The following is a 22,264-nucleotide window of genomic DNA, read 5'->3' on the forward strand; positions in this document are numbered from 1 at the left end:
GCCTTCTAGCGTTTCGGCTGTATGAGAAATTAACCACGCCTGCATAGCACGCCTGTGGAAACTGTTGGTGAGGCTGATAAACAAATATTAAAGATTGTAATATAATATGGTACACTATAATGATGTAGATAAAGGGCTAAATGTATTCAATACTTCATATTTTATACCAAAAATCATTGAACAACTGCTTATAACTCCACCTTTCACTAATTCTTTTGAACGGAGCAGTGTTTGTGTTCTGTTTACCAGAATATTACACAAAATATACAGGCAGTTTTTACATTTTTTGTGGCGTTATGCCACCGTTTGTGTCTTGTTGTTGCTATTAATATTATAAAATTATTTAAAAAAAACTCTCTTTAGGAGTAACCCAACCATAAGAAATTATTTGTGTAAACACATTGAAAGCGCTTTTACTTAAATTTTCACCCACATACACGGTATTAACATTTTTACTAACACTCTTTTGTGACTAATTCTATTGACTAGGCCTATGATGGGAGGCATTATTTTAACAAAACTTCAGCAAAATTAAATGTGAAATTGAAAGGGAAAAATCTTTAAAATATTGGCATGATTGTAACCAAGGTTAAACAACACACAAATATGAGGTGACTTTGCGTGCTCATTAGCGACTAGGCTTTCCTTTCCTTGAGGCAACAAATGATTATCAACAGCCTAAACATGATTGATATGGAGAAAAACCTGTTATATGGACTATGAATGTATTTTTAAGCATGTGTTTTGTGTTGCACCCATATTTACAGTTTTGTTTTATAACATATGTATGTAGGTCATGTGAAAATCTTTCAGTTTTTTTGCCATAAGACTAGGCTTGTTGTTTTTTTTCTTTTTAATTTATGCATATCTGCATTGCAAAAAGAAACCAACTATACATATTTAACCATCATATTTTAAAGGATAATAGAGCAGATATAGGTGCATTTACTTAAGTTATAGTCGTAGTAATGCTAATGTAAATTACTGAAAAAAATGACTGAAAAAGTAATGACAGTTCAGTGTCAGTAGTGTCTCACAGATTTGATGAATTCAATTTTTATAAACAAACACATTGTTAATACAGTGGTTCTACAACAGGTATTTGGAGCAGAAATACAGAAAACAATTATATGTTCTCTAAAGAATATTAATTAAACAGTTCTTTTTTTCATTTAAAGAAATAACAACATATAAGTTATTTCATATAAAGAACACTAACAAAATAAAGATGCCGTCTCAAAGAAAGGTATAAGAGCTGTCTCTGTGTGGTAAAAGGACCTTTCTGAGGATACATGTTTGTACAGAAAAATCCATATTGGTTTTGTAAAAGTACATATTAATGCCTAATACAAAAACAAATGTTTTCTTTTTAAAAAGGTACTGCCCCAGTGACAACTGTTGTATTCAGTTTAATTCATGTTTGTTTCGTTAGCACTTCTACAATGTAGATTGTGTCAAAGCAGCTTAACACAGAAGTTCTGGTAAATTGAAAATGTGTCAGTCCAGTTTTTAGAGATGAAGCTCAGTTCAGTGTGGTTTCATTTTCACTGCTGAAAGTCCAAACATCGAAGAGCAAATTCATCAATGCGCAGCTCCACAAGTCCCAAACCAAGCAAGCCATTGACGACAGTGGCGAAGAACAAACTTCACTAATTGACAAAAGTGAAGGAAAAAACGTTGAGAGAAGCCCGACTCTGTTGGGCATGACGATTTCTACTCTGGCCAAACGTCTTGTGCAGAGCTGCAGTCTAGGGGCTTGAGAACGCTGGATGTCCATTGTGAAGAAACTGAAAGTGTGAGTAGGACACCAGCGGGTGTTCAGGCTGTCCGACGAGATTCATGCAGAGACTCATCTCATCTGTCACTGGGTCTTTCAGAAGTCAGAAGTGTCATGCTCTCCACTCCTCCATGACTGCCACAGCATTTGCTCAGGATACGGCCTGTCCAGGATAATGGATACCTCTAGAAGTCTTCTGGTTGCCAACACCTCTTCACAGGTCACAATCTCTAGAGGCCTCGGGATGAGTATGCCCAGGTGGAAATAGGGAACAAAGAAGATAATTAGCAAAGCTGCTGTTAACAGTGTATTTAAACAAGAGATGTTAAATAATAAGGCAAAAACAGTGCTATAAATGAAAATGGTAGTTATATGAATAAGCATGAAAAGCACATGATGTCATACATAATGTCTGGTGCATTAAGTGTGTCCTAGAGGCACTCCAAAGTAAATGTCAAATGACTAAGTACAAATTATTCAGCATTGTTATTTTTAAGCAAACAGTTCAACGGTGTCCAAACTCTGTCCTGGAGGGCTGGTGTCCTGGAGAGTTCAGCTCCAACCCTAATTAGACACACCTGAAGCAGCTAATCAAGCTCAGATGAACTAGAAACTACCTGGCAGGTGTGTTGAAGCGAGCTGAAATTAAACTCTACAGGACATCGGCCCTCCAATACTGAGTTGGACACCCCTGAGTTAAGCAAATCACACTTCATTCCATACATGAAATATACCAAGATTATTCATTCATTCATTTTTTTTGGCTTAGTCCCTTTATTATTCTGGGGTCGCCACAGCGGAATGAACCGACCAACTTATCCAGCAGATGTTTAACACAGCGAATGCCCTTTCAGCTGCAACCCATCGCTGGGAAATATTTCAAAATTAGGTCAAGCTAACTGTTTGTACTCGTGTAACAGGATGATTTCAAGCTTTTCTAGCAGGTCAGTGTTAACAAGCTGATGTGGATGTGACAGTGGATTGACAAATTCTTCACAGACAATTTTCCTCATCCTATAGTCCTCCATTTAATTGTAACAGGATGATTTCTAGCATTTTGATTTCACTATATTTTCCTCAAATTCTCAAAATTGTTTTGTGTTCACAATATAAATGTAAAAAAAATCTGTAAAGCGACAGTGGTTTCCCCTCTTTTCCCCCTTGGGGTTAACATCAAGGCGGTATAGTCCAAGCAGCCATACCTGCACTATTGTTTGAGCGGTCTTTTCCACCTTTTCCTTGAACAAAAGAGGTGTGCTCTACCTGTTCCACGTTGAACTTAGCACTGGTCATAAATACCACACACAAATATATATATATAATATATATTTAAGTTTAATTTTAATCATTTGTTTTATTTCTTGATGTAAAAGCTATTTGTTATATTGTAGAATGTTATTTTTGTAGAAAATGTATAATTAAGGGTATGAGCTGAAGTTGCCGATCTGTCTCTATCATAATAACATTCTCTGTGCAGACTCAAAATGGTGTCCTCTCGTCATTCACTACACAACGTAGAGCAAAAAAAAGAGTACGGTTACACTGGTGCCGTGACCCGAATGGGAGTGAGGTTTAGGGGGGTGAGTGTAATGGAGGCCAGCTAGGCCCTACTAGGCCTTACACTACTGCGTTTTAGTTTTAAAACAGCGTTTTAGACCAAAAACAATCTGCGTCCACACTAGAGTTTTACCTAGCGTTTCTGAAAATATCTCTGTCCACACAACGCCACCAAAAACGTATATCACGTGACCATTCACGTACTCTGGGCATGTGCGTCCTAGTATAAACAGGAAGCATGTGTCTCGCTCGGCATGTGGTTAATGTTAGTCAACAAACGCCGGCTGTACAATAAACGCGATGGCAAAGAAAGCAAGAGAGTTATTTTTGTGGACAGACGACGAGGTCGAGTTGTTACTAAACATAACAAATGAATAACTGCACAATGGTGCCTAAAACAGACAATAGTGCAAACAACACTTCCATTTCTGGGTCCATGTTGTTGTTTACAATGAAGGCTGGTCTGCTGTCTTCCGCTAGCGTTAAAGCCATGTGTTATAGTCATGTGATAGGGGTACGTGGTTATAGGGGTATAGATGACGAATAAGGGAAGGATACGCAATGACACAAAAGCCCCAATCAGGTAGCGAATGTCGGCAGCCCCACCTCCGTTTTCAGATGTCTCCGTTTTTCCCTATCCACACTGAGACGGAGCAGCAGTGTTTCAGAATGAAAACGGGCTCTCTAGCGTTTCCGGCGTAGTGTGGATGGATGACATAACCGTAGCAAAACTCAGGCGTTTTCAAACTAATACGCATTAGCATAAATGGGGCCCTAGTGAGTGCTGTGCAGGTAAACCTCACTCCTCTGACCTCTAAATGTGTTCTAGTGATGGACGCTATAGAGGCCATGATCTTTAGTCTCATTGTTAGAGCACCCGACTCCCATGCAGAAGTTCGCCAGTTCGATACCAGCTCGGAGCAGGTTGGGTGGCGTGGCACAGGCGGGGTTACACTCGGTGCTGGACAGAAATGTGTTTAATGCAAAAATCCCTTTATAAGGGGTTTAAAACCAGTTATGTGGCAACAGTCTGTGGATATAGCCAGCCTCCAAAGCTGTGGTCACTCTGGACTTTTCTCCCTATAGATTTCCATTCAAATGCACACAAATGCGTCAGACCGGAAAAGTAAGCTCGTGCGTCAAGTTTCGCAGTGTTTGCATTGAAAAGTTCAAGCTTGGTGAACTCTGACCTGCAAAATCGTATCGTTTGACTGCATGAGACCAATCGAGAATCAAAAAATTAACTCTCTGTACAGGAATTTAAAATATGGAGCAATCGCTCGCTTTTCCTAATGTCTAATCATCTTGTTTAATCCCACTTCTTTTCACAGGAACATACGACAGAATTTTGCAAGTTTAAACTCTAGTGAGACTGCAGCTTGATGGTAAAAATTTAGAAAAAAATTAAATATTTTAACCACACTTGATAAAAGCAGTCTGCAGAAATACTTTGATCGACATTCTCTCTTTATACATCAGAGTGGGGAAAGCCCCACCCATTAGTGATGATCTCTTCCTCATTAGAATATGATGTTAGTCTTATTTTTCAATCTGCCACTATGCTGACAGACAGGCATTTGTAACTCCGCCCTCTTTTGAAAAGACCACAATCTTATTTGAGCTTAAAGTGACAGTCAAACATTATTTGTGGCATATTTTTGGATGAAATTTCACACACACACACACACACACACACACACACACACACACACACACACACACACACACACACACACAAACACACACACACACACACACACACACACTCTAGGGGTAACATTTTTAATGTTGTATAAAGGAGCATAACAGGTCCCCGTTAAAACTGCCTCATCGTAACAAAAAAACAGAAAAATGTGTATATAATAAATAAGCATAAAATCAGGTTAAAGCACATATTGTATGCATTTTGTGTTGATTGTGGATTCCAAAGTCTTTTTAATCAGTAATAAAATAAATGACAACATACATTTGCATGATTTATAAAGGTTTAATAGCCATACTAGATACAATCGGAAGAACAACATGCATTTGGAGAATCAACATAATGCAACCTTGTAAAATGCTACAAAAAGACTGGCCAAGGTTTCTCCAGTCACCCAGTACAGTTGCTGGCCATACTGGCAGCAGTGGCCATAGCAGCTCCCACAGCACCTACAACTGCTTGACCTGCCATTGAGATTCCAGCTGCACCTGAACACATAAATGGAAAGTCTTTTTATTCCATGCATTAATCATTTTAACTCATTTGAGGAATTTTACTCACCTGCGCTTTGAAGAACAGCAACCGCTGATCCAGCAGCGACTCCTCCTCCGCTCGCCACGGCAGTTGTTGACATCATCCAGGAGGCAACTGATCCTGCAGCAATGCCAGCTCCAGTGAAACCTGCAGCTGTTAGAAGTGCAGGAGCTGCAGCAATTGCTCCAGCTGTAGGTGGAAGAAAAATAGATCCAGAAAGCAACTTTAAGTGGATCACTGTCACATACAGTGAACAATCTGCTTAATTTAGTTGTTATGTACAATGTTTTCTGTGCTCATGTTGTATTGTATTACTATTTCTGCTTTTGATAAGTAATATGGCTAAGGTTATGGAAAGATGCTGTGGTAGAGTTACAATGCCTTTGAAAAATCATCATATCCCTTTAAATTACTTTAACTTTTTTTGTCATATATTCATATATAACTTGTCATATATTATAAATATTCTTATGTATTTGTAATACATCCTGAAATCAAATTACATTCCAGACCACTTTTTCAGGTTTTAAAGTGTTTTTGTAGCCTTCTCCTAAACTGTGCCTTTCTTTTTTTCCTGAAGGTCTTTTGAAGCTGGGTGTAATGTGAGTAAAGGTATAGATATTCACAAGGTATCATGATTTTCCTTAGGCACTGTATAGGGTCAGACTTTTCATAAGACCTACCTCTCACTAACAAAGGTCCAGAAATTGTCCCATACATTGTCCCAAACTAATTGAGGAAGGCTTTAAGACCCTGAAGAAACTGACGTAAGTGAAGTCATCTTTCACTACTGACTGACTGTATTGTTGTTAAATAGCAAAAACATTTTGCAAGTAACTTTTATTCTAAATCTTGGAATCTTAAATGAAAGACAAAAAAGACCAATAAAACGTTGTGTAGCACCAAAAGTAAATTTTAAAGCTTATAAAATAAAATTTTAATTCTAATTAGGCTAGTGTTGTTAAGCATGATTTTTCAAATGTACTATTCACAAAAGAGACTAGAAAAATCAGGATGCTCTACATTATTATTATTACGTTAAATTTTTTATTATTCAAGTGGCCAAATTCTGACAGGAAAGTTGATTGTGCTTACTTTGCCTTAATAAGCAGTTTTTAATTTAAAGCCTTAAGAGATTCATTTTTCCCTAATGATGATGTGATACATTTGTATTTTAAAATTTATATGTATAAATGAATAGGTTTTTCATAATCTTTCTTTTTTTAAATCTATAGGAAATGTTTTTGGTTCATCAAAAAGTGTGATTATGATGACCACAGCTAAAAAAAAATGCTTTACATGTCACAATTTAAATCTCATAATTAAATAGAAAATGAGGCAAATAATTGCTAAAAGGTCCACTTTTTGAGAAAAAAAAAAGAACCAGCCCTTTTACCAGGCTGGCTACAGGCCTGCACTACAACATTTCATTTCAATATTTTTGATGTCAAGTAACACACGTTAAATCTAAAATATTACAAATAAATGCATGTTTTATAATTACCTGCTCCTAAAATAGCTGTGACTGTGGGAAAGAAAAAAAAAAACAACAACAAGTAAATTATTTGTCAATTGTAGATGACCTGCATTTAAGATCCTAGAGTTACATTAAATACTCACATGCCATCTGAGGTCGAGTCTACTGAAGAGAAGAAATGCTGGATGATCTTGCTCTGCACTGAGCTCAGGTGTCTGACAGCTTGCTTAAATAGTTCTGTGGGCGGCTGCATTTAAAGAAACGAAACCGAAAACCCAAACCAATTCAGCACATTTTTCTGACGTAAAACAGTAGCCTATTCCTATCTCCATGCTCTTTATTACTATCTATCTATCTATCTATCTATCTATCTATCTATCTATCTATCTATCTATCTATCTATCTATCTATCTATCTATCTATCTATCTATCTATCTATCTATCTATCTATCTGGCACAGTTTATCTTTGTTCTAATGTATTCCTTGGGAAAAAAAAGGTTTTCACTGGATAAACCAGAGCCAAAAAGCAAGCCTCATACAATAAAAAGAACCTCAGTAGAGAAGTTTTACCGCGACATCTGCTGTTCACAATGCAATATTGCAGGCAAGAACATTAGAAGTGGTAAACATTTTTATACAATTTTATACACGACTGTTGTATAAAATATTCATAAAAAGTTTTGTGCTACTCACCGACTCGTAGAACGTAGGCTGCACAACTGTAAAGCCACCGAAGTGTTTTGCCTCTGCTCTGTACAAATATTATGCCGACATTTGCTGACGGCTTAGCAATGATGACGTATAGAAACTGAAACTAATAACTACTTCCTGGAAATCACATGTAAAATCTTCCAGAGACTGAAAAAAATGCTTACTTAAAAATAATAATAATCAAAATCCGGCACTATATTAACTGCCGGAAAATAAACGGTAGAATTTAATGAGCTAAAGTAACAGCAATACCCTTTTTGTTTGTATTTCAGCCAATCACAAATATACTTTTTAGCTCAACTGTTAAGGATGTGACCAATGGATTTTAAATTATTATTTTAAAAAAAAATATCTAACGTTTATTTTCTGGCAATTACTACAATTAAATAGACTATTAATACATTTATTTTTACCACATTACTATAACTTTGTGTAATTAACAAAATAATCCTTTTTAAATAACGAGTTCTTCATATTGAAATTGAAAGGCAGACTTGTGTTTGACTTTGTAATATCTTCAGATAGTAACATTGTGAACACGTCATCGCTTATTTTGTAATTGTGTGAACACCTTTCTCACAGATTTAGTGATTTATCACACAATATATGATCTTAGACAGTTTTTTTTTTTTTTGCAGATTTTTTGAATATATGCTCATTACACAATTTGGATGAAACATGTAAAAAAAAAAAGTTACACTTTTTTACTTTCCCCCCCACCCTTACATGTTCCGCTCTCAGAAACCCTCCAGGATGCTGAGTTTGTGTATTGCTTCTCAGTCAAATCTAAAGCTGCAGGCAGTTTCTCACATTTTTGAACCTCAGGTATGCATTTACAGGAATAATATTATTCATTTTGGAATATAAAAACATATGTAAGTTTCTGCAGAAATAATTTGGCACCCTTAACCAATATATCAACATTTGAAATATAAATTTATGCACAGCTACATGTATAAGACATTTTTATCTAAAAGGAATTACTTTCTTAATAAAATTTCATGACTTCAAGCATTCCCTGAGAAACAAAGAAACCCCTTCTTCTGTTAAAGAGGGTTTAGGTTGTAGAACAAACAATGCAGTCACAAATCAGACAGACAGTGTTGTCATGGATTTATAATGCAATTTATTGATATATATTTTTAAGTTTCATTTCTTAAGACAAGAAAATAAACTCACATCTTCAGTTAAAATATTGTTTTGCAATTCATCATAAGAGCAAATAAAATTTGTATTACAAGTTTAAAGTAATTAAAGATTTAAATTATTCTTAAAGCAGTTAGTAATGTCAACATTTATGGTTGTGGATTAGTTAAATAATATGTTTAAATAAACAGGCATAGATATATGAACCTGTCACACAATTAAACTGGCAGCTGTGCTCACGGCAGCTCCCACACTGCCAATGATGCCTTCACCTGCTGCAGCCCCTAATGACAAAGTACAACAGGTCTTTTTTTCAAAACAATTGATTTTTTAACACATTGTGAGACTCATTAAAAAAGTTCCATAATGTGATGAAACAGATAATGTAGTAAATATTTAAATTTAATATAATTTGTGCACAATACAGTAGTTAAACAGTTCAAAAGTGTTGGAAAAAGCAGCGTATATTATAAAGAAAAAAAAATTCAATACACAGAATTAATAAATAATTTCACCTGCAGCTCCTGCACTACAAACAAATGATCCCCCCAAAGCACCACCCAGAGTGCCCCCGATGGCACCTATAACAGCCTGAGCTGCAACAGGGATCCCAGCAGCACCTGATTAAAAAAAATAATAATAAAATGAACATGAGAAAGGGAGCTAATTGTAGCAGTATTTTTTTTACAAAAAACAAAAACAAATCAAAAACACAGGAGATACCAAATGCTGAGAAAAAAAAAATCTACTTAAACTGAAGTCACAGACACTATTATCCAAAGTGAGCAGAAGGGCTGCCAAAATCACACTGGACCCCTCACACTGCCTCTTTGAACTTTTACCTTCTGGTCGACGCTAAAGAGCACTGTGCACCAGAACAGCCCGACACAGAAACAGTTTCTTCCCTCAGGCAATCTCATGAACACTTGATGATAATAATTATGAAATAAACATCACTATTTGCTATACACTTTTTAAACACTTATTTAACAACATACTTTACCTGCCAATTTGCACATAACAGCTGCACATATAATGTTGTATAGTGATATACCTGTACATACACTTGTCAATTTGTATATTTGCATTCCACCTTTAAAATATATTTATTATCTGTTTTTGTCCTGCCTCTGTCATTCTGTTGCACTAGAATAATAGCTAAAGTGTCCATCAGTGGTAGGCACCCCTCAAAGTGGCAAGTTTTTAGCACTTCAATTTGAAACAACACTTCAATATTAAGGCCATGATCGTTTTCCCTTCTGTTCCCTTCAGAGGGTGGTATATTCCATTTGAAATGCAGCGAGAGCAATGCTGCGGTCACACTGGAGTTTGAGCTTGCCAAATTCTTATGTATGTTGGTGCAAAGCTGGCGTCACAGTGGCGCAGTGGGTAGCACGATCGCCTCACAGCAAGAAGGTTGCTGATTTGAGTCCAGGCTGGGCCACTTGGCATTTCTGTGTGGAGTTTGCATGTTCTCGACGTGTTCGCGTGGGTTTCCTCCGGGTGCTCCGGTTTCCCCCACAAGACATACAGGTGAATTGGGTAAGTCCAAAGACATACAGGTACAGGTGAACTGGGTAAGTCCAAAGACATACAGGTACAGGTACAGGTGAATTGGGTAAGTATAAAGACGTAAAGGTAAAGGTGAATTGAGTAAGTATAAAGACATACAGGTACAGGTGAATTAAGTAAGTATAAAGACATACAGGTACAGGTACAGGTGAATTGGGTAAGTATAAAGACGTAAAGGTGAATTGAGTAAGTATAAAGACATACAGGTACAGGTGAATTGAGTAAGTATAAAGACATACAGGTACAGGTACAGGTGAATTGAGTAAGTATAAAGACATACAGGTACAGGTACAGGTGAATTGAGTAAGTATAAAGACATACAGGTACAGGTACAGGTGAATTGAGTAGGTATAAAGACATACAGGTAGAGGTGAATTGAGTAGGTATAAAGACATACAGTTGAAGTGAAGAATTATTAGCCCCCCTTTGAATTTTTTTTCTTTCTTAAATATTTCCCAAATTATGTTTAACAGAGCAAGGAAACTTTCACAGTATATAATATAGTGATAATATTTTTTCTTCTGGAGAAAGTCTTATTTCTTTTATTTTGGCTAGAATAAAATCATTTTTTAATTTTTTAATTACCATTTTAGGGACAATATTATTAGCCTCTTAAAGCTAAATTTTTTTATCTGAGTCTACAGAACAAACCATCATTATACAATAACTTGCCTAATTACCCTAACCTGCTAAGTTAACCTAATTAACCGAGTTAAGCCTTTAAATGTCACTTTAAGCTGTATAGAAGTGTCTTGAAATATATCTAGTAAAATATTATGTAATGTCTTCATGGAAAAGATAAAAGAAATCAGTTATTAGAAATGAGTTATTAAAACTATTATGCTTAGAAATGTGTTGAAAAAATCTGCTCTCCGTTAAACAGAAATTGTGGAAAAAAATAAACAGGGGAGCGAATAATTCAGGAGGGCTAATAATTCTGACTTCAACTGTATGGGTACTTTTCTCCCCATATATACTTCCATTTATACTCACGCGAATGGGGAAGGCTGGAAACACAAGCTCGTGCAACAAGTTTCGCAGTTCGCTGCATTGCAAAGTTCAAGCTTGATGAACTCTGACCTGCGAAATCGCACCACTTGACTGCGATAGACCAATCAAGGATCAAATCATGACCTTTCTGGACAGAAATTCAAAACATGGACCAATTGCTCGCTTTTTTAAATGTCTAATTATCTTGTTTAATCCAACCCCTTTTCACAGCGTCGTAAGCTACAGAATTTCGCAAGCTTAAACTCTAGAGTGACCGCAGCTTCAAACTGATGTTTTAGTGAAAATTTAGTGTTAGACTGGCCATATTAACATACACTTTGTTTGTTTAAACCTATTAACACATAAAATTGGACTCACCTGCTGCTTGAAGGGCCGCTACCACTGATCCAGCAGCGATTCCGCCTCCGTTTGCCACAGCGGCTGCTGACATCATGCTGGAGGCAAGCGAACTTGCAGCAATTCCACCTGCGTGCAATTTTTTTTAATAAAAAGCTTAATTTTCAGTATTTTTTAAAGAAATTATGATGTCTTTGTTATCCAGAATTCTTATAATAGAAATGCTGTTAAAACTTAACTTGTGCTCTCTTTAAATTATAATGAAGAGCTATTTTATTGGTTAAATCTTCATTATATATCGTTGTTCTCACTGTGGTGTATGTAGGGCAGGGGTGTCCAAACTAGGTCCTGGAGGGCTGGTGTCCTGCATAGTTTAGCTCCAACTTCCGTCAACACACCTGTCTGGAAGTTACTGTATACATATAAAGAGCTTGATCAGCTGGTTCAGGTGTGTTTAATTGGGGTTGGAACTAAAATATGCAGGACACCGACCCAGAAGGACTGAGTTTCGAAACCCCTGATGTAGGGCATGTGTAGGTCCTTCTGCATCAACAGAAACTAGTAAATAGCATGAAACCATTTTTTATATTCTATGTCAGGGTTGGCAAGGAGGACCCAAAATGCAGAGAGGAGAATACAATTTGCATTTATAGGAGGGGAACAAGGCAAGGCAGAAGGCTAGTCCACACAATAGTACAGGGCGACTGCAAGAGAAAATGCTGGTGAGGGGGGACTCAGGTTTCAGGATGATACAGAGGGAAGTGTCTTAGTGATATGGGAAAAATTCAAACTACAGACCAAGCAGTCAGTAAGTAGCTAGAGGACTCCCAGGCTTGGTACATGCAGATAGAATGTTAAGGAGGATCCACAACCAGCAGAGACTCAGGAGGCAAGTGACAAGAGCAACACAACAGCGAGGTCTTGAACGTGAGGGAGATAAGAAAATCTAAAAAAAAAGAGTAAGCAAAAACAAATAAGAACAAAGTAAAAACAAGAAAGAAAAGGGGAAAAAAGATATAGATATATAAAACGAAACACAAAAAGACTAAATTTAACTACTAAAACTTTGAAAAGCTAAAGCTAGAACTAAAACAAAAATCTAAACAGCAAAAGGAAATAAAAGTAAAGAACTAACAAAAGACTAGGACTAGACTGAGGATCACAAAAATGGCAAAATGAACACTTGAAATAAGACTTGAACTACATTGTAAAACCCAGTAAGTTAAGGTTACTCAAACCATTTGAGGAAACCGATTGCAACAAACCATTTGAGTTCAAAAACTAATCCTAATGAGTACTGTGAACTTAATTCAATTGAGTAAACAAAGCAATTTGAGCACAGTAAAACTCAATAAATGAAAATTAGACAAACAAGGACTAATCGAGGGAGAGAGGCATAGGAAAACACAACAAAAGAAAGAGCCATTTAATACACAAGAGGCTTACGCAGACAGGTTTAACAGGATGTCTGTATGTTTGTTTTAACAATAAAGTTTAGACACATTAAACACAGACAGTAGTAGCAGGGCTGTTAGGGCTGAATCCTGACACTATATGCATAAGACAACAACACATGTAAAGGTGAAATTATGGAGATCAACATTAGAAAACAAACTAACTTTTCAAACTTTTAGGAAAGTTCCTAAATTTGTTAAAAAAGTTTCATTTTAATAAAATAAGAGCATGATGTCTCTATCCAGAATGTTCATAATACAAGTGTTATTAAAACTGTTCACTTGTGCTCTCATTAAAGTACGATTAAGAGCTTTTGTAATGGTTAAATCTTTATAATTTATCTATGTCATACATATCATTTTTTTTACTTGTTCAACTGACATCATGTAGCCTAGACAATATACAGTGGTTAATATTTGAAGAGGACAATCACCTTTTGAAAAAGTGTTCCTCAAATTCTTAAACAATACACATTCTTGTCTTGGGACATTATATTTAGAAAAATATTAATTATATAAAAATGTATATACTGTATATATACTTTTTGTAATGGATTGTTGTTCTGAGCATTAATTTATTAAATAAAAATATTCTTACCGGCAGTGAAACCGGCCAGTCCAAGAATAGCAGGAGCTCCAGCAACTGCTACGGCTATTTGTGGAAAAGTAGCATATTTAAAAAATAAAATAAAACTTTATTTAAAAACTTTAAATTTATACATTAAATTAAAATATACAAAGAAAAAATATATAGCCAACTGGTTCAGAAAATAAGCAGAGGAGAATTAGCTTAAATTAAAAAAAAATTATCATTTGTTTGAATTTGTTTTTCATGATGTAGACATTATAGAAATGTGTCGCAACATCCCTACATTGAAATTTAGATTAGAAAACAAAATAGAAAGAAACTATCAAATAACATGTTAAGAAAACTCAGCATTACCAGCTCCTGCACCAGCTGCAATCATTGTACCTTATAATAAAACATGCCATGTTAAAAAATATAAAATAATATAATATAAATGTAAATACGCAAAAAATACATATATTTTCTGTAATAAATGCATGTATTTCTGTAATCTAAAGGTGACTTACATGGATCCATGATCTTAAGTCAACTGGGAAGCTCTTGAACTGACTGCTGCTGCTGCTGTTAGAGTTTGCTTTTAAAGTTCTCTGGGTGTGTCCTTTTTCAGGAAAATGAAACTGCAGTTTACTTGTTTGTTTCAAGGTTCAAATTTGAAACTATTACAAGCAATAGCTTTTTAATATAGCTATGCATTTTGTCAAAGTTAGGAGAAGGCTACTGTATACGCAGTGAAATCATTTAAGGCAGCAAACAGATATACAATGCCAATAACTAAATCAATAACAAATTAAAGGGGTTCATGTAAATGTGCACATATTGTATATTTAGGCAAAGCAAGTGACACATACATTTGTTTAGATTTGCTTATTTAAATGCATACAAAGTAGAGGATATAAGCAATCTTTGAATACAATACTTCAGCTGCTTAACAATCTGTTGTCTGATTCTTCTTTTTATTTTCAACAGGTGAAAGACTTTTCTTTGCCCAAAAACTGAATTTTAAGGAAAATAATATATATATATATATATATATATATATATATATATATATATATATATATATATATATATATATATATATATATATATATATATAAAAAATAAAAAAACATTTTACAACCTTAAATTTTTTTTAAAGTCACACTGTTAAGAGGCATATCCTTATCTAACTGCAGCAAAATAAGACTCTATACTCTGTATAAATACTGACTTTTGTAAAGAATGTCACTGCATTCTGCACAGTCTGGAGGCTGCACTTAAGCGTTTCACTGACTGTAGCACATGTTCTTGGTGATGTGACAATTAAATTGATTGGATTTGAAAATTTACAATTGCATTGTATTTTAAAATTGTCAGTAATTTGAGGCAGCAAATAGATATACAATCACAATAAATAAATAACTAAATAAATAAAATTAAAGGTGTTCATGTAAATGTGCATGTATTGTAAATTTAGGCAAAGTAAGTGATTCTTAAATATGTTTGCTTATTTAAATACACACAAAGTAGAGAATAAGTTAAAGTAGGACTATACAAGATTTTAACTGCTCAACAGTCTGTTGTTGTTTGAATCTTGTTTTTTTTTTTAATATGAACTTTTGTTTGCCCAAAAATTTAATCTATTTATTTATTTATTTTAAAACAGTTACAGAATACAAAAATATCTTAAGGTAAAAACATTCTGCACATTCTGGAGCCTGCACTTAAACTTTTCACTGACTGTAGCACACATGCTCTTGGTGATGTGAGAAGGTAATTGGATTTGATTTGAAAATTGAATGGGACAGCTAAAGAGCAAAATGTCATTTAAAAATATGTTTTTCTATTGTAAGGCTGTGATGCTTTAGGAAATGAGTGCTGGTTATTAACCTAAATATGATGAATATGTTGAACAACCTGTTATGGGTTTTTGATGATGAGCTATTCTTATATCTTATTATCCATTACATCTCTGAACATAATGCAGTTTACAGTGAGCCTGAGTGAAAATATATCAACCTTATTATTTACACATCGTTTTTGACTTGCTTTGTGTTCTCTCTGTGGTGTATGTAGTGCATGTGTAGGTCCTTCTGCATCAACAGAAACCAATAAATAACATGCAACCTTTTTGTTATATTCTCCATACAAAAGACAACAACACATGTAAAGGTGAAATGATGAAGATCGATATTAGAACGCAAAGTAAATAGTTTCCTAAATTTTGAGGTCAATGCTTTGAAGTTATCCAGACAAGAGTGAAGGAGCAGGTTTATGTCAAACCTGAACTAGCAGCTTGAACTTTCTGTTTCCACTGACTTTGCAAGATGGTGAGCCATTTTAAAGCGACTGAAACCCTTGACGGGAAGATTCAGCCACAGTGAGAGAATTTGATCATTCCAAATCTGACTGTGATTTCTATAATATTGCTGATTTACAACATCAATAATTCAAGACCTCCAAAAGACCACTCATCCATTATAACAATAAATTCAAGGTATGAGAATTCATGACATTCTCTGCAAACACAAGACACAGACTGTCATCGTGGATTTCTAATGCAATTTATCTAATTACATTTTTATTTATTTTTTATTTGCTGAAATCTAAAGGTGACTTGCATGGATCTATGATCTTAAGTCAACTTTCAAGCTCTTCGACTGTTGCTGCTGTTTGGTTTTTAAGTTTTCTGGGTGTGTCTTTTTCAAGAAAATGAAACTGCAGTTTACTTATTTGTTTGTTTCAAAGTTCAATTGCTTTAAAATAGCTATGCAATTTCTCAGAATCAAGAAAAGGCTACTGTATATGTAGTGAAATTGTTTGTCTCAGTAATTCGAGGCAGCAAATAGATAAACAATGTCAATAAATAAACAAACAAACAAACAAACAAACAAATAAATAAATAAATAAATAAATAAACAAATAAATAAAAGTGTTCATGTAAATGTGCACGTATTGTAGATTTTGGTAAAGTAAGTGATACTTACATTTGTATATGATTGCTTATTTAAATACACACAAAGTAGAAGATAAGTATTATTTAAATCAAGAATGATAGACAAGACTAGAAAAATATGAACTTTACTTTACCAAAAAATGTAATCAATTTATTTATTGATTTATTTTTAACAGTTCCAAAACATTTACCAAGACAAGAAACAAAACTCTCATCTTAAGATAGGATTTGAATCTCATCTTGCTTAAAAGAAGATATTGTTTTGTTTTACCACACAACTTATAACAAGAGCAAATAATATTTGTAGTACAAGTTTAAAGTAAAAGGTGAAGAAATATAGATTTATTGTAATATTTTGAAGGAGTTAGTACATGTCTACATTTATGGCTGTGGATTAGTTAAATGCTATATGTTTGATTAAATAAATAGAAATTTATCATATAGTGAAGGGCATGTCAGGCAGTATCAACTATTCTCACAGCGACTTCCACAGTTCTGGCTTCGCCTGCTGCAGCACCTAATGACAAATTATAACAAAACTTATTTTCAAATCAGTTTCTCAGATGCTGTAGTTATGGCTTTTCAATTTTATAGTTACAAAAAATGTTACAACAAAAACTATTCAATACTTATGATTACTGTATGGCTTCACCTGCAGCTACTGAAGAACAATCTAAATAAGAGCAAACCACCCAAGAGTGCTAGCCGCAGCCCCTATGCCACCAATAACAGCCTGAGCTGCGGCAGGGATTCCAGCAGCACCTGAAAAAACAAACAAACAAACAAACAAAAATACTCTAAATCACATAAGAAACAGAGAAAATTGAGCGAGAATATAACTACAGCAGAAGTCACTTTATTTACAATTACATACAGATTGGAATTTTGATTTATGAGGACTGTCCATTGATGTAATGGATTTTATAGCATTAAAAATGTATGTATATTATATGGCCTATCTCACCCTCACACCTAAACTCAACCCTCATAGGCAAATTTTAAATGTAATAAGACTCAGTTAAGTGTGATTTTTTTTTAAGCAAGAACATAGAAGATGTGGTCATAAGTGAAGTTTTACAAACTATTTTCGAGAGGAGCACGTGATATAATTGATCACGGCTGGTCTCTCATCCGTAATCAGCAATAAGCCAATCAGATTGATCCAAGCCTACAATAAATAGACAGATTTTACCCTATACTGTCTTATCTTTGTTTTGAAAGAGTACCCCCATCTCCTCTTTTTACCAGAGGGAGCTCTCAAGGCCTACCTGATCAAGGACTCCCTTACATGCTAATTGACCAGGCGGGAGCCCTGGGCTCAATTATCTCCGAGCTCAGGGTTTACTACTGAGAAAGTATGACAAACCTGCTAAAGCAATATCCGAACTCTTGAAATCATATTAGAGTACAACTAGGTCATACTTATGTCATTATATAAACAACTAACCTTGTAAACCAATAAAACAGTACACACACACACACACACACAAATTGCACCTTTTGCACAGTGATTCAATACAGATACATGTCTGCTATGTGATGTGTATTAAGGCTCACCAGCTGCTTGAAGACCTGCTACCACTGATCCAGCCGCAACTCCTCCTCCGTTTGCTACAGCAGCAGCTGACATCATTGAGGAGGCAATCGAACCCGCAGCAATTCCAGCTCCAGTGAAACCTACAGCTGTTAGAACTACAGGAGCTGCAGCAATTGCTCCGGCTGTTGGCGACAATGGTATTTTAGTAAACAAAATCAGAAACTAAGACTAAAACTGTTGGTCAAAAAACTTTTTTTGTTGTAAACTGAAATAGTTTTAAAAATCTACAATAAATTAAGTGCTGGGCAAAGATTGATCATGTTTAAACGCATTCAAAAATAAAGGTGGTTTTGACATAATGCATGTCGATGTGTATATATTTTGTCACACACATACAGTTGAAGTCTGAATTATTAGCCCCCCTTTGATTTTTTTCTTTTTTAAATATTTTCCAAATGATGTTTATCAGAGCAAAATATTTTTTTACAGTATGTCTGATAATATTTTTTTCTTCAAAAGAAAGTCTTATTTGTATTATTTCAGCTAGAGTAAAAGCAGTTTTTAATTTTTAAAAACCATTTAATCTACAAAATAAATTTTTGTAATAAACCCGTGTTCTTTTCTGTTTTTGCTTGCTTCAGTACAGTATGATCTTTAAGATGAATTCATTTGTCTGAATTCATTGGACTAGTTTTTACTTTTAATAAAAATGTAAAGCTATAAATGATCTTGGTTTGATGAAACAAAACATTAATTCCAAAACTCTGGTAGATTAAACACGGATTACTAAATATCTAACTGCAAAATAATTAATTATGTGCATTTCTTTGTGCTCATGTTTTATTGAACTTTTTTTTGTGCTCATGTTGTATTGTAACTTTTTTTCCTGCTTATTAAGAGTAATTGTAATAAGTAAAGGTTATTTACAGATTATGTTATAGCTTAATGCAATATTACACGCTGGTGTTTATATAAAGGAAAAACATGTACACAATTAAACAACTAAGAATTTAAATGTTAGTACATAATTACATCATGTGGGTCTAAATAATAGCCTATATGACACTACAACTATTTGTTTATTCTTGATAAGAATAAATCTAAATGACTTCAGTATTTGATAGGATACTTACCTCCTCCTGCGACAGCTACGGCGGCTGTAACTGGGGACAGAAAAAAACAATAAATCAATTGTCATCTTTTTGCTAACAAACATTGAAGATTCTAAAGTTATATTCAAATATACTTACGTAGACCCATTTTCAGTAGAGTCTTGGGGTTTGAACTGAATGAATTCAGATAGGCTAGATGTTAGACGAATGTAAGAACTATAGCAAATGTTAGACCTGCAGCGACGTTTGCTTAAATAGCTCAGTGGGCGGCAACTTATCGAGAAATGAAAGCAAGAAGTACAAACACTGACTCCTTAACAACGCCAGGAGCTCTTTAATAGCACATCTTGAGTTCTCTTTACAATAAATCACCTTCCTTCATACCTTCCTCATTTGTAACTGACTTTGGTTTAAAGCATCTGCTAAATCACTCGATTTAAATGTGTCATCACTATAAAGTGCCTTTGATGTCCCACAAGATTAAATCAGTCCTATATGAACTTAATGCGGAATAATGAAATTCTGATGTTTTAATGTTATTGGTTAAACCTTTACAGGCATGCAGGTAGAAGTGTTTTGGAATATGTTTGTCAATTTTTGCAATATTCTTTCATTGAATGGATGCGACTTTGCCAGGTCATAAACTAGTTGCCATGTGATGCTCCGCCAACTTCTGTGCAGTCTAAAAAGTAGGTAAATTAGATAAAATTTTAAATAAATATAAGAGGCTATATAGCCTAATAAATTTTGATAACTTTTATTTTAAATTCATAATATTCATAATATACATAAAATTTTGCACGTGTCCTTGAGTTTGCTGTCCACCCTGTCATTATGTGGTAAATGCCCCTTTGGCATCCCCGTGCCCATTTTGCCTTTGTTCAGAGAAAAGGTTAAAGCATCTGCTGCACACAGTATCTACACTTTTGTTTTCTATTTTCCTCATTTTGTGTATCAAGCTTAACATGTCCACCCAATATATGTCTCAGTGACAGTTTATATAAAGGATATCCTTTTAAAGCAATATATTGGAGCTCATTGACTGTTTGAAATAAAAAAATACAGTCCTAAGTATTTGACATTTACTTGACCATCTGTAATCAAATATTTACCTTTTTCTGAAAAAACAAATCGAAACACAGTAAGGTGTTTTACTTCCCGTCACTCCTCCAGTACAATGTAAGGATTTACATTCATTGGCAAATTTAGTTCATTTGAAGGTCAATAATTGTTTATTTTCCCACTAATTTGCACATTGACAAAACTTAACAGAAGAGGTGGCATTGTGGCTCAGTGGTTTGCAGTATTAACCTTTGAATATTTCTTGTTGTACCTGTTGTTTTTCAAATCTCCCTCCATATTGTCCACCCTGTCATCTAGTTTTCCACCGCCATGTTCAACTTTTATGAAAATAAACGAATTATTTATAACCTCAGCAAAACATCTTGTGTGATTCCTTAATTAACCAATATGGCCAGGTAATATTGTTTAAAAGTTTGATCTTGGGTTTTATTTTGAAAAGGATGTGCAAAGAGTTTGCATATTTTACTGGGAAATAGATGTTTTGTTTATTATTTTATTAATATAGATTTTTTTTATTAATATAGATCCTTTTGCATAAAGTTGGGCTGGTAAAGGGACACATTACCTTTCTGAAAATATACATTTTGTAATCACACTGCAATGAAAATATACTTATACTACTTTGAATTTGTCCACAGCAGGGTTGACAGTTTGAGGTACAGTAAAAAAGTAAAACATCTTGAGGTCTTTACAATGAATCACCTTCCTTTATTCCTTCCCTATTTGTAACTCACTTTGGCTAAAAGCATTTGTTAATTGATGCAAAATCAGTTATTAGAAATGACTTAAAACAAAATAAAATAAAAGTGATGCATATACATCAGCAAAAAACATGCAAACAAAAATTGTGCCAGTGACCGAACCTACCCCTCAGAGACATCACTAACTCCACTGAGTGCAGTGTCTCACATTGCATTGCTGAGAGAAGCAATCTCTGCTTGCATCATAAAGGCTGCATCCAGATACTTTTGGATGAGAAGCCTTTGTTGATTGAAGCCTGATAACATCACCCAGTTGCTGCAGATTTGTCGGCTGCACATCCATGATGCGAATCTCCCATTCCACCACATACCGAAGGTGCTCTATTGGATTGAGATCTGGTGACTGTGGAGACCATTTGAGTACAGTGAACTCACTGTCATGTTCAAGAAACCTGAGAGCTGAAATGATTCACGCTTTATGACATCAGAAGATGAGTACACTGTGGTCATAAAGAGATGGGCATGGTCAGCAACAATACTCAGGTAGGCTGTGGCGTTGACACAATGCTCAATTGGTACAAATGCGCCCAAAGTGTGCCAAGAAAAAAATCCCCCACACCATTACACCACCACCAGCAACCTGAACCGTTGATACAAAGCAGGATGGATCCATGGTTTCATGTTGTTGACACCAAGTTTTAACCCTACCATCCGAATGTTGCAGCAGAAATTGAGACTCATCAGACCAGGCAACTTTATTCCAATTTTGCAATTTTGGTGAGCCCGTGCGAATTGTAGCCTCAGTTTCTTGTTGTTATCGGACAGGAGTGGCACCAGGTGTGGTCTTTTGCTGCTGCAGCCCATCTACCTCAAATCTCGACGTGTTGTGTATTCATAGATGCTCTTTTGCATACCTTGGTGGTTGTAACGAGTGGTTACTTGAGTTACTGTTGTCTTTCTATCAGCTCGAACCAGTCTGGCCTTTTCCCCTGTCATCAACAAGGCATTTGCGCCTACAGAACTGCCGCT

General features: G+C 35.0%; 3 protein-coding genes across 5 annotated transcripts; all 3 read right to left on the reverse strand.

Moving 5' to 3' along the window:
- Positions 1-5,301: 5,301 nt before the first annotated feature.
- On the reverse strand, positions 5,302-7,858 carry ifi27.1 (interferon alpha inducible protein 27.1). Its single transcript, NM_001007132.2, has 5 exons — positions 7,742-7,858; positions 7,191-7,294; positions 7,075-7,095; positions 5,598-5,759; positions 5,302-5,524 (listed from the first exon to the last, which is right to left on the reverse strand). Exons 2-5 carry the CDS (start codon positions 7,195-7,197, stop codon positions 5,427-5,429), a joined length of 288 nt encoding a protein of 95 aa, NP_001007133.1. The 5' UTR covers positions 7,198-7,294; positions 7,742-7,858; the 3' UTR covers positions 5,302-5,426.
- Positions 7,859-8,865: 1,007 nt separating this feature from the next.
- On the reverse strand, positions 8,866-14,438 carry ifi27.3 (interferon alpha inducible protein 27.3). Of its 2 annotated transcripts, none has more exons than XM_073919597.1 (6): positions 14,374-14,418; positions 14,222-14,251; positions 13,877-13,930; positions 11,846-12,770; positions 9,421-9,525; positions 8,866-9,189 (listed from the first exon to the last, which is right to left on the reverse strand). In XM_073919597.1, exons 4-6 carry the CDS (start codon positions 11,919-11,921, stop codon positions 9,116-9,118), a joined length of 255 nt encoding a protein of 84 aa, XP_073775698.1. In that variant the 5' UTR covers positions 11,922-12,770; positions 13,877-13,930; positions 14,222-14,251; positions 14,374-14,418; the 3' UTR covers positions 8,866-9,115.
- Positions 14,439-16,926: 2,488 nt separating this feature from the next.
- On the reverse strand, positions 16,927-19,702 carry ifi27.2 (interferon alpha inducible protein 27.2). 2 transcript variants are annotated; one of them, NM_001007133.3, is made up of 5 exons: positions 19,590-19,702; positions 19,473-19,502; positions 18,360-18,521; positions 17,455-17,564; positions 16,927-17,319 (listed from the first exon to the last, which is right to left on the reverse strand). In NM_001007133.3, exons 1-4 carry the CDS (start codon positions 19,597-19,599, stop codon positions 17,476-17,478), a joined length of 291 nt encoding a protein of 96 aa, NP_001007134.2. In that variant the 5' UTR covers positions 19,600-19,702; the 3' UTR covers positions 16,927-17,319; positions 17,455-17,475. The 2 variants fall into 2 exon arrangements, with proteins under 2 accessions (NP_001007134.2, NP_001278863.1); NM_001291934.1 differs by having other exon boundaries at positions 16,927-17,564.
- Between the last annotated feature and the right edge of the window lie 2,562 nt (positions 19,703-22,264).

Source organism: Danio rerio, chromosome 13 (genome assembly GCF_049306965.1).
Source record: "Danio rerio strain Tuebingen ecotype United States chromosome 13, GRCz12tu, whole genome shotgun sequence".
NCBI classification, from domain to species: Eukaryota; Metazoa; Chordata; class Actinopteri; order Cypriniformes; family Danionidae; genus Danio; species Danio rerio.

What these genes read in the sequence shown, in the direction of transcription:
- ifi27.1 (NM_001007132.2), bottom strand. An exon ending in CACAGCTATTTTAGGAGCAG is followed by an intron (nt 5,760 to 7,074) that starts GTAATTATAAAA and finishes TTCCACCTACAG; the next exon opens with CTGGAGCAATTGCTGCAGCT. An exon ending in TGCTGTTCTTCAAAGCGCAG is followed by an intron (nt 5,525 to 5,597) that starts GTGAGTAAAATT and finishes TTATGTGTTCAG; the next exon opens with GTGCAGCTGGAATCTCAATG.
- ifi27.2 (NM_001007133.3), bottom strand. An exon ending in CGTAGCTGTCGCAGGAGGAG is followed by an intron (nt 18,522 to 19,472) that starts GTAAGTATCCTA and finishes TGTCGCCAACAG; the next exon opens with CCGGAGCAATTGCTGCAGCT. An exon ending in AGCAGGTCTTCAAGCAGCTG is followed by an intron (nt 17,565 to 18,359) that starts GTGAGCCTTAAT and finishes TTGTTTTTTCAG; the next exon opens with GTGCTGCTGGAATCCCTGCC.
- ifi27.3 (XM_073919597.1), bottom strand. Translation starts at nt 11,921, where the DNA reads ATGATGTCAGCAGCCGCTGTGGCAAACGGAGGCGGAATCGCTGCTGGA. An exon ending in AGCGGCCCTTCAAGCAGCAG is followed by an intron (nt 9,526 to 11,845) that starts GTGAGTCCAATT and finishes TTTTTTAATCAG; the next exon opens with GTGCTGCTGGGATCCCTGTT. An exon ending in TTGTAGTGCAGGAGCTGCAG is followed by an intron (nt 9,190 to 9,420) that starts GTGAAATTATTT and finishes CTTTGTCATTAG; the next exon opens with GGGCTGCAGCAGGTGAAGGC.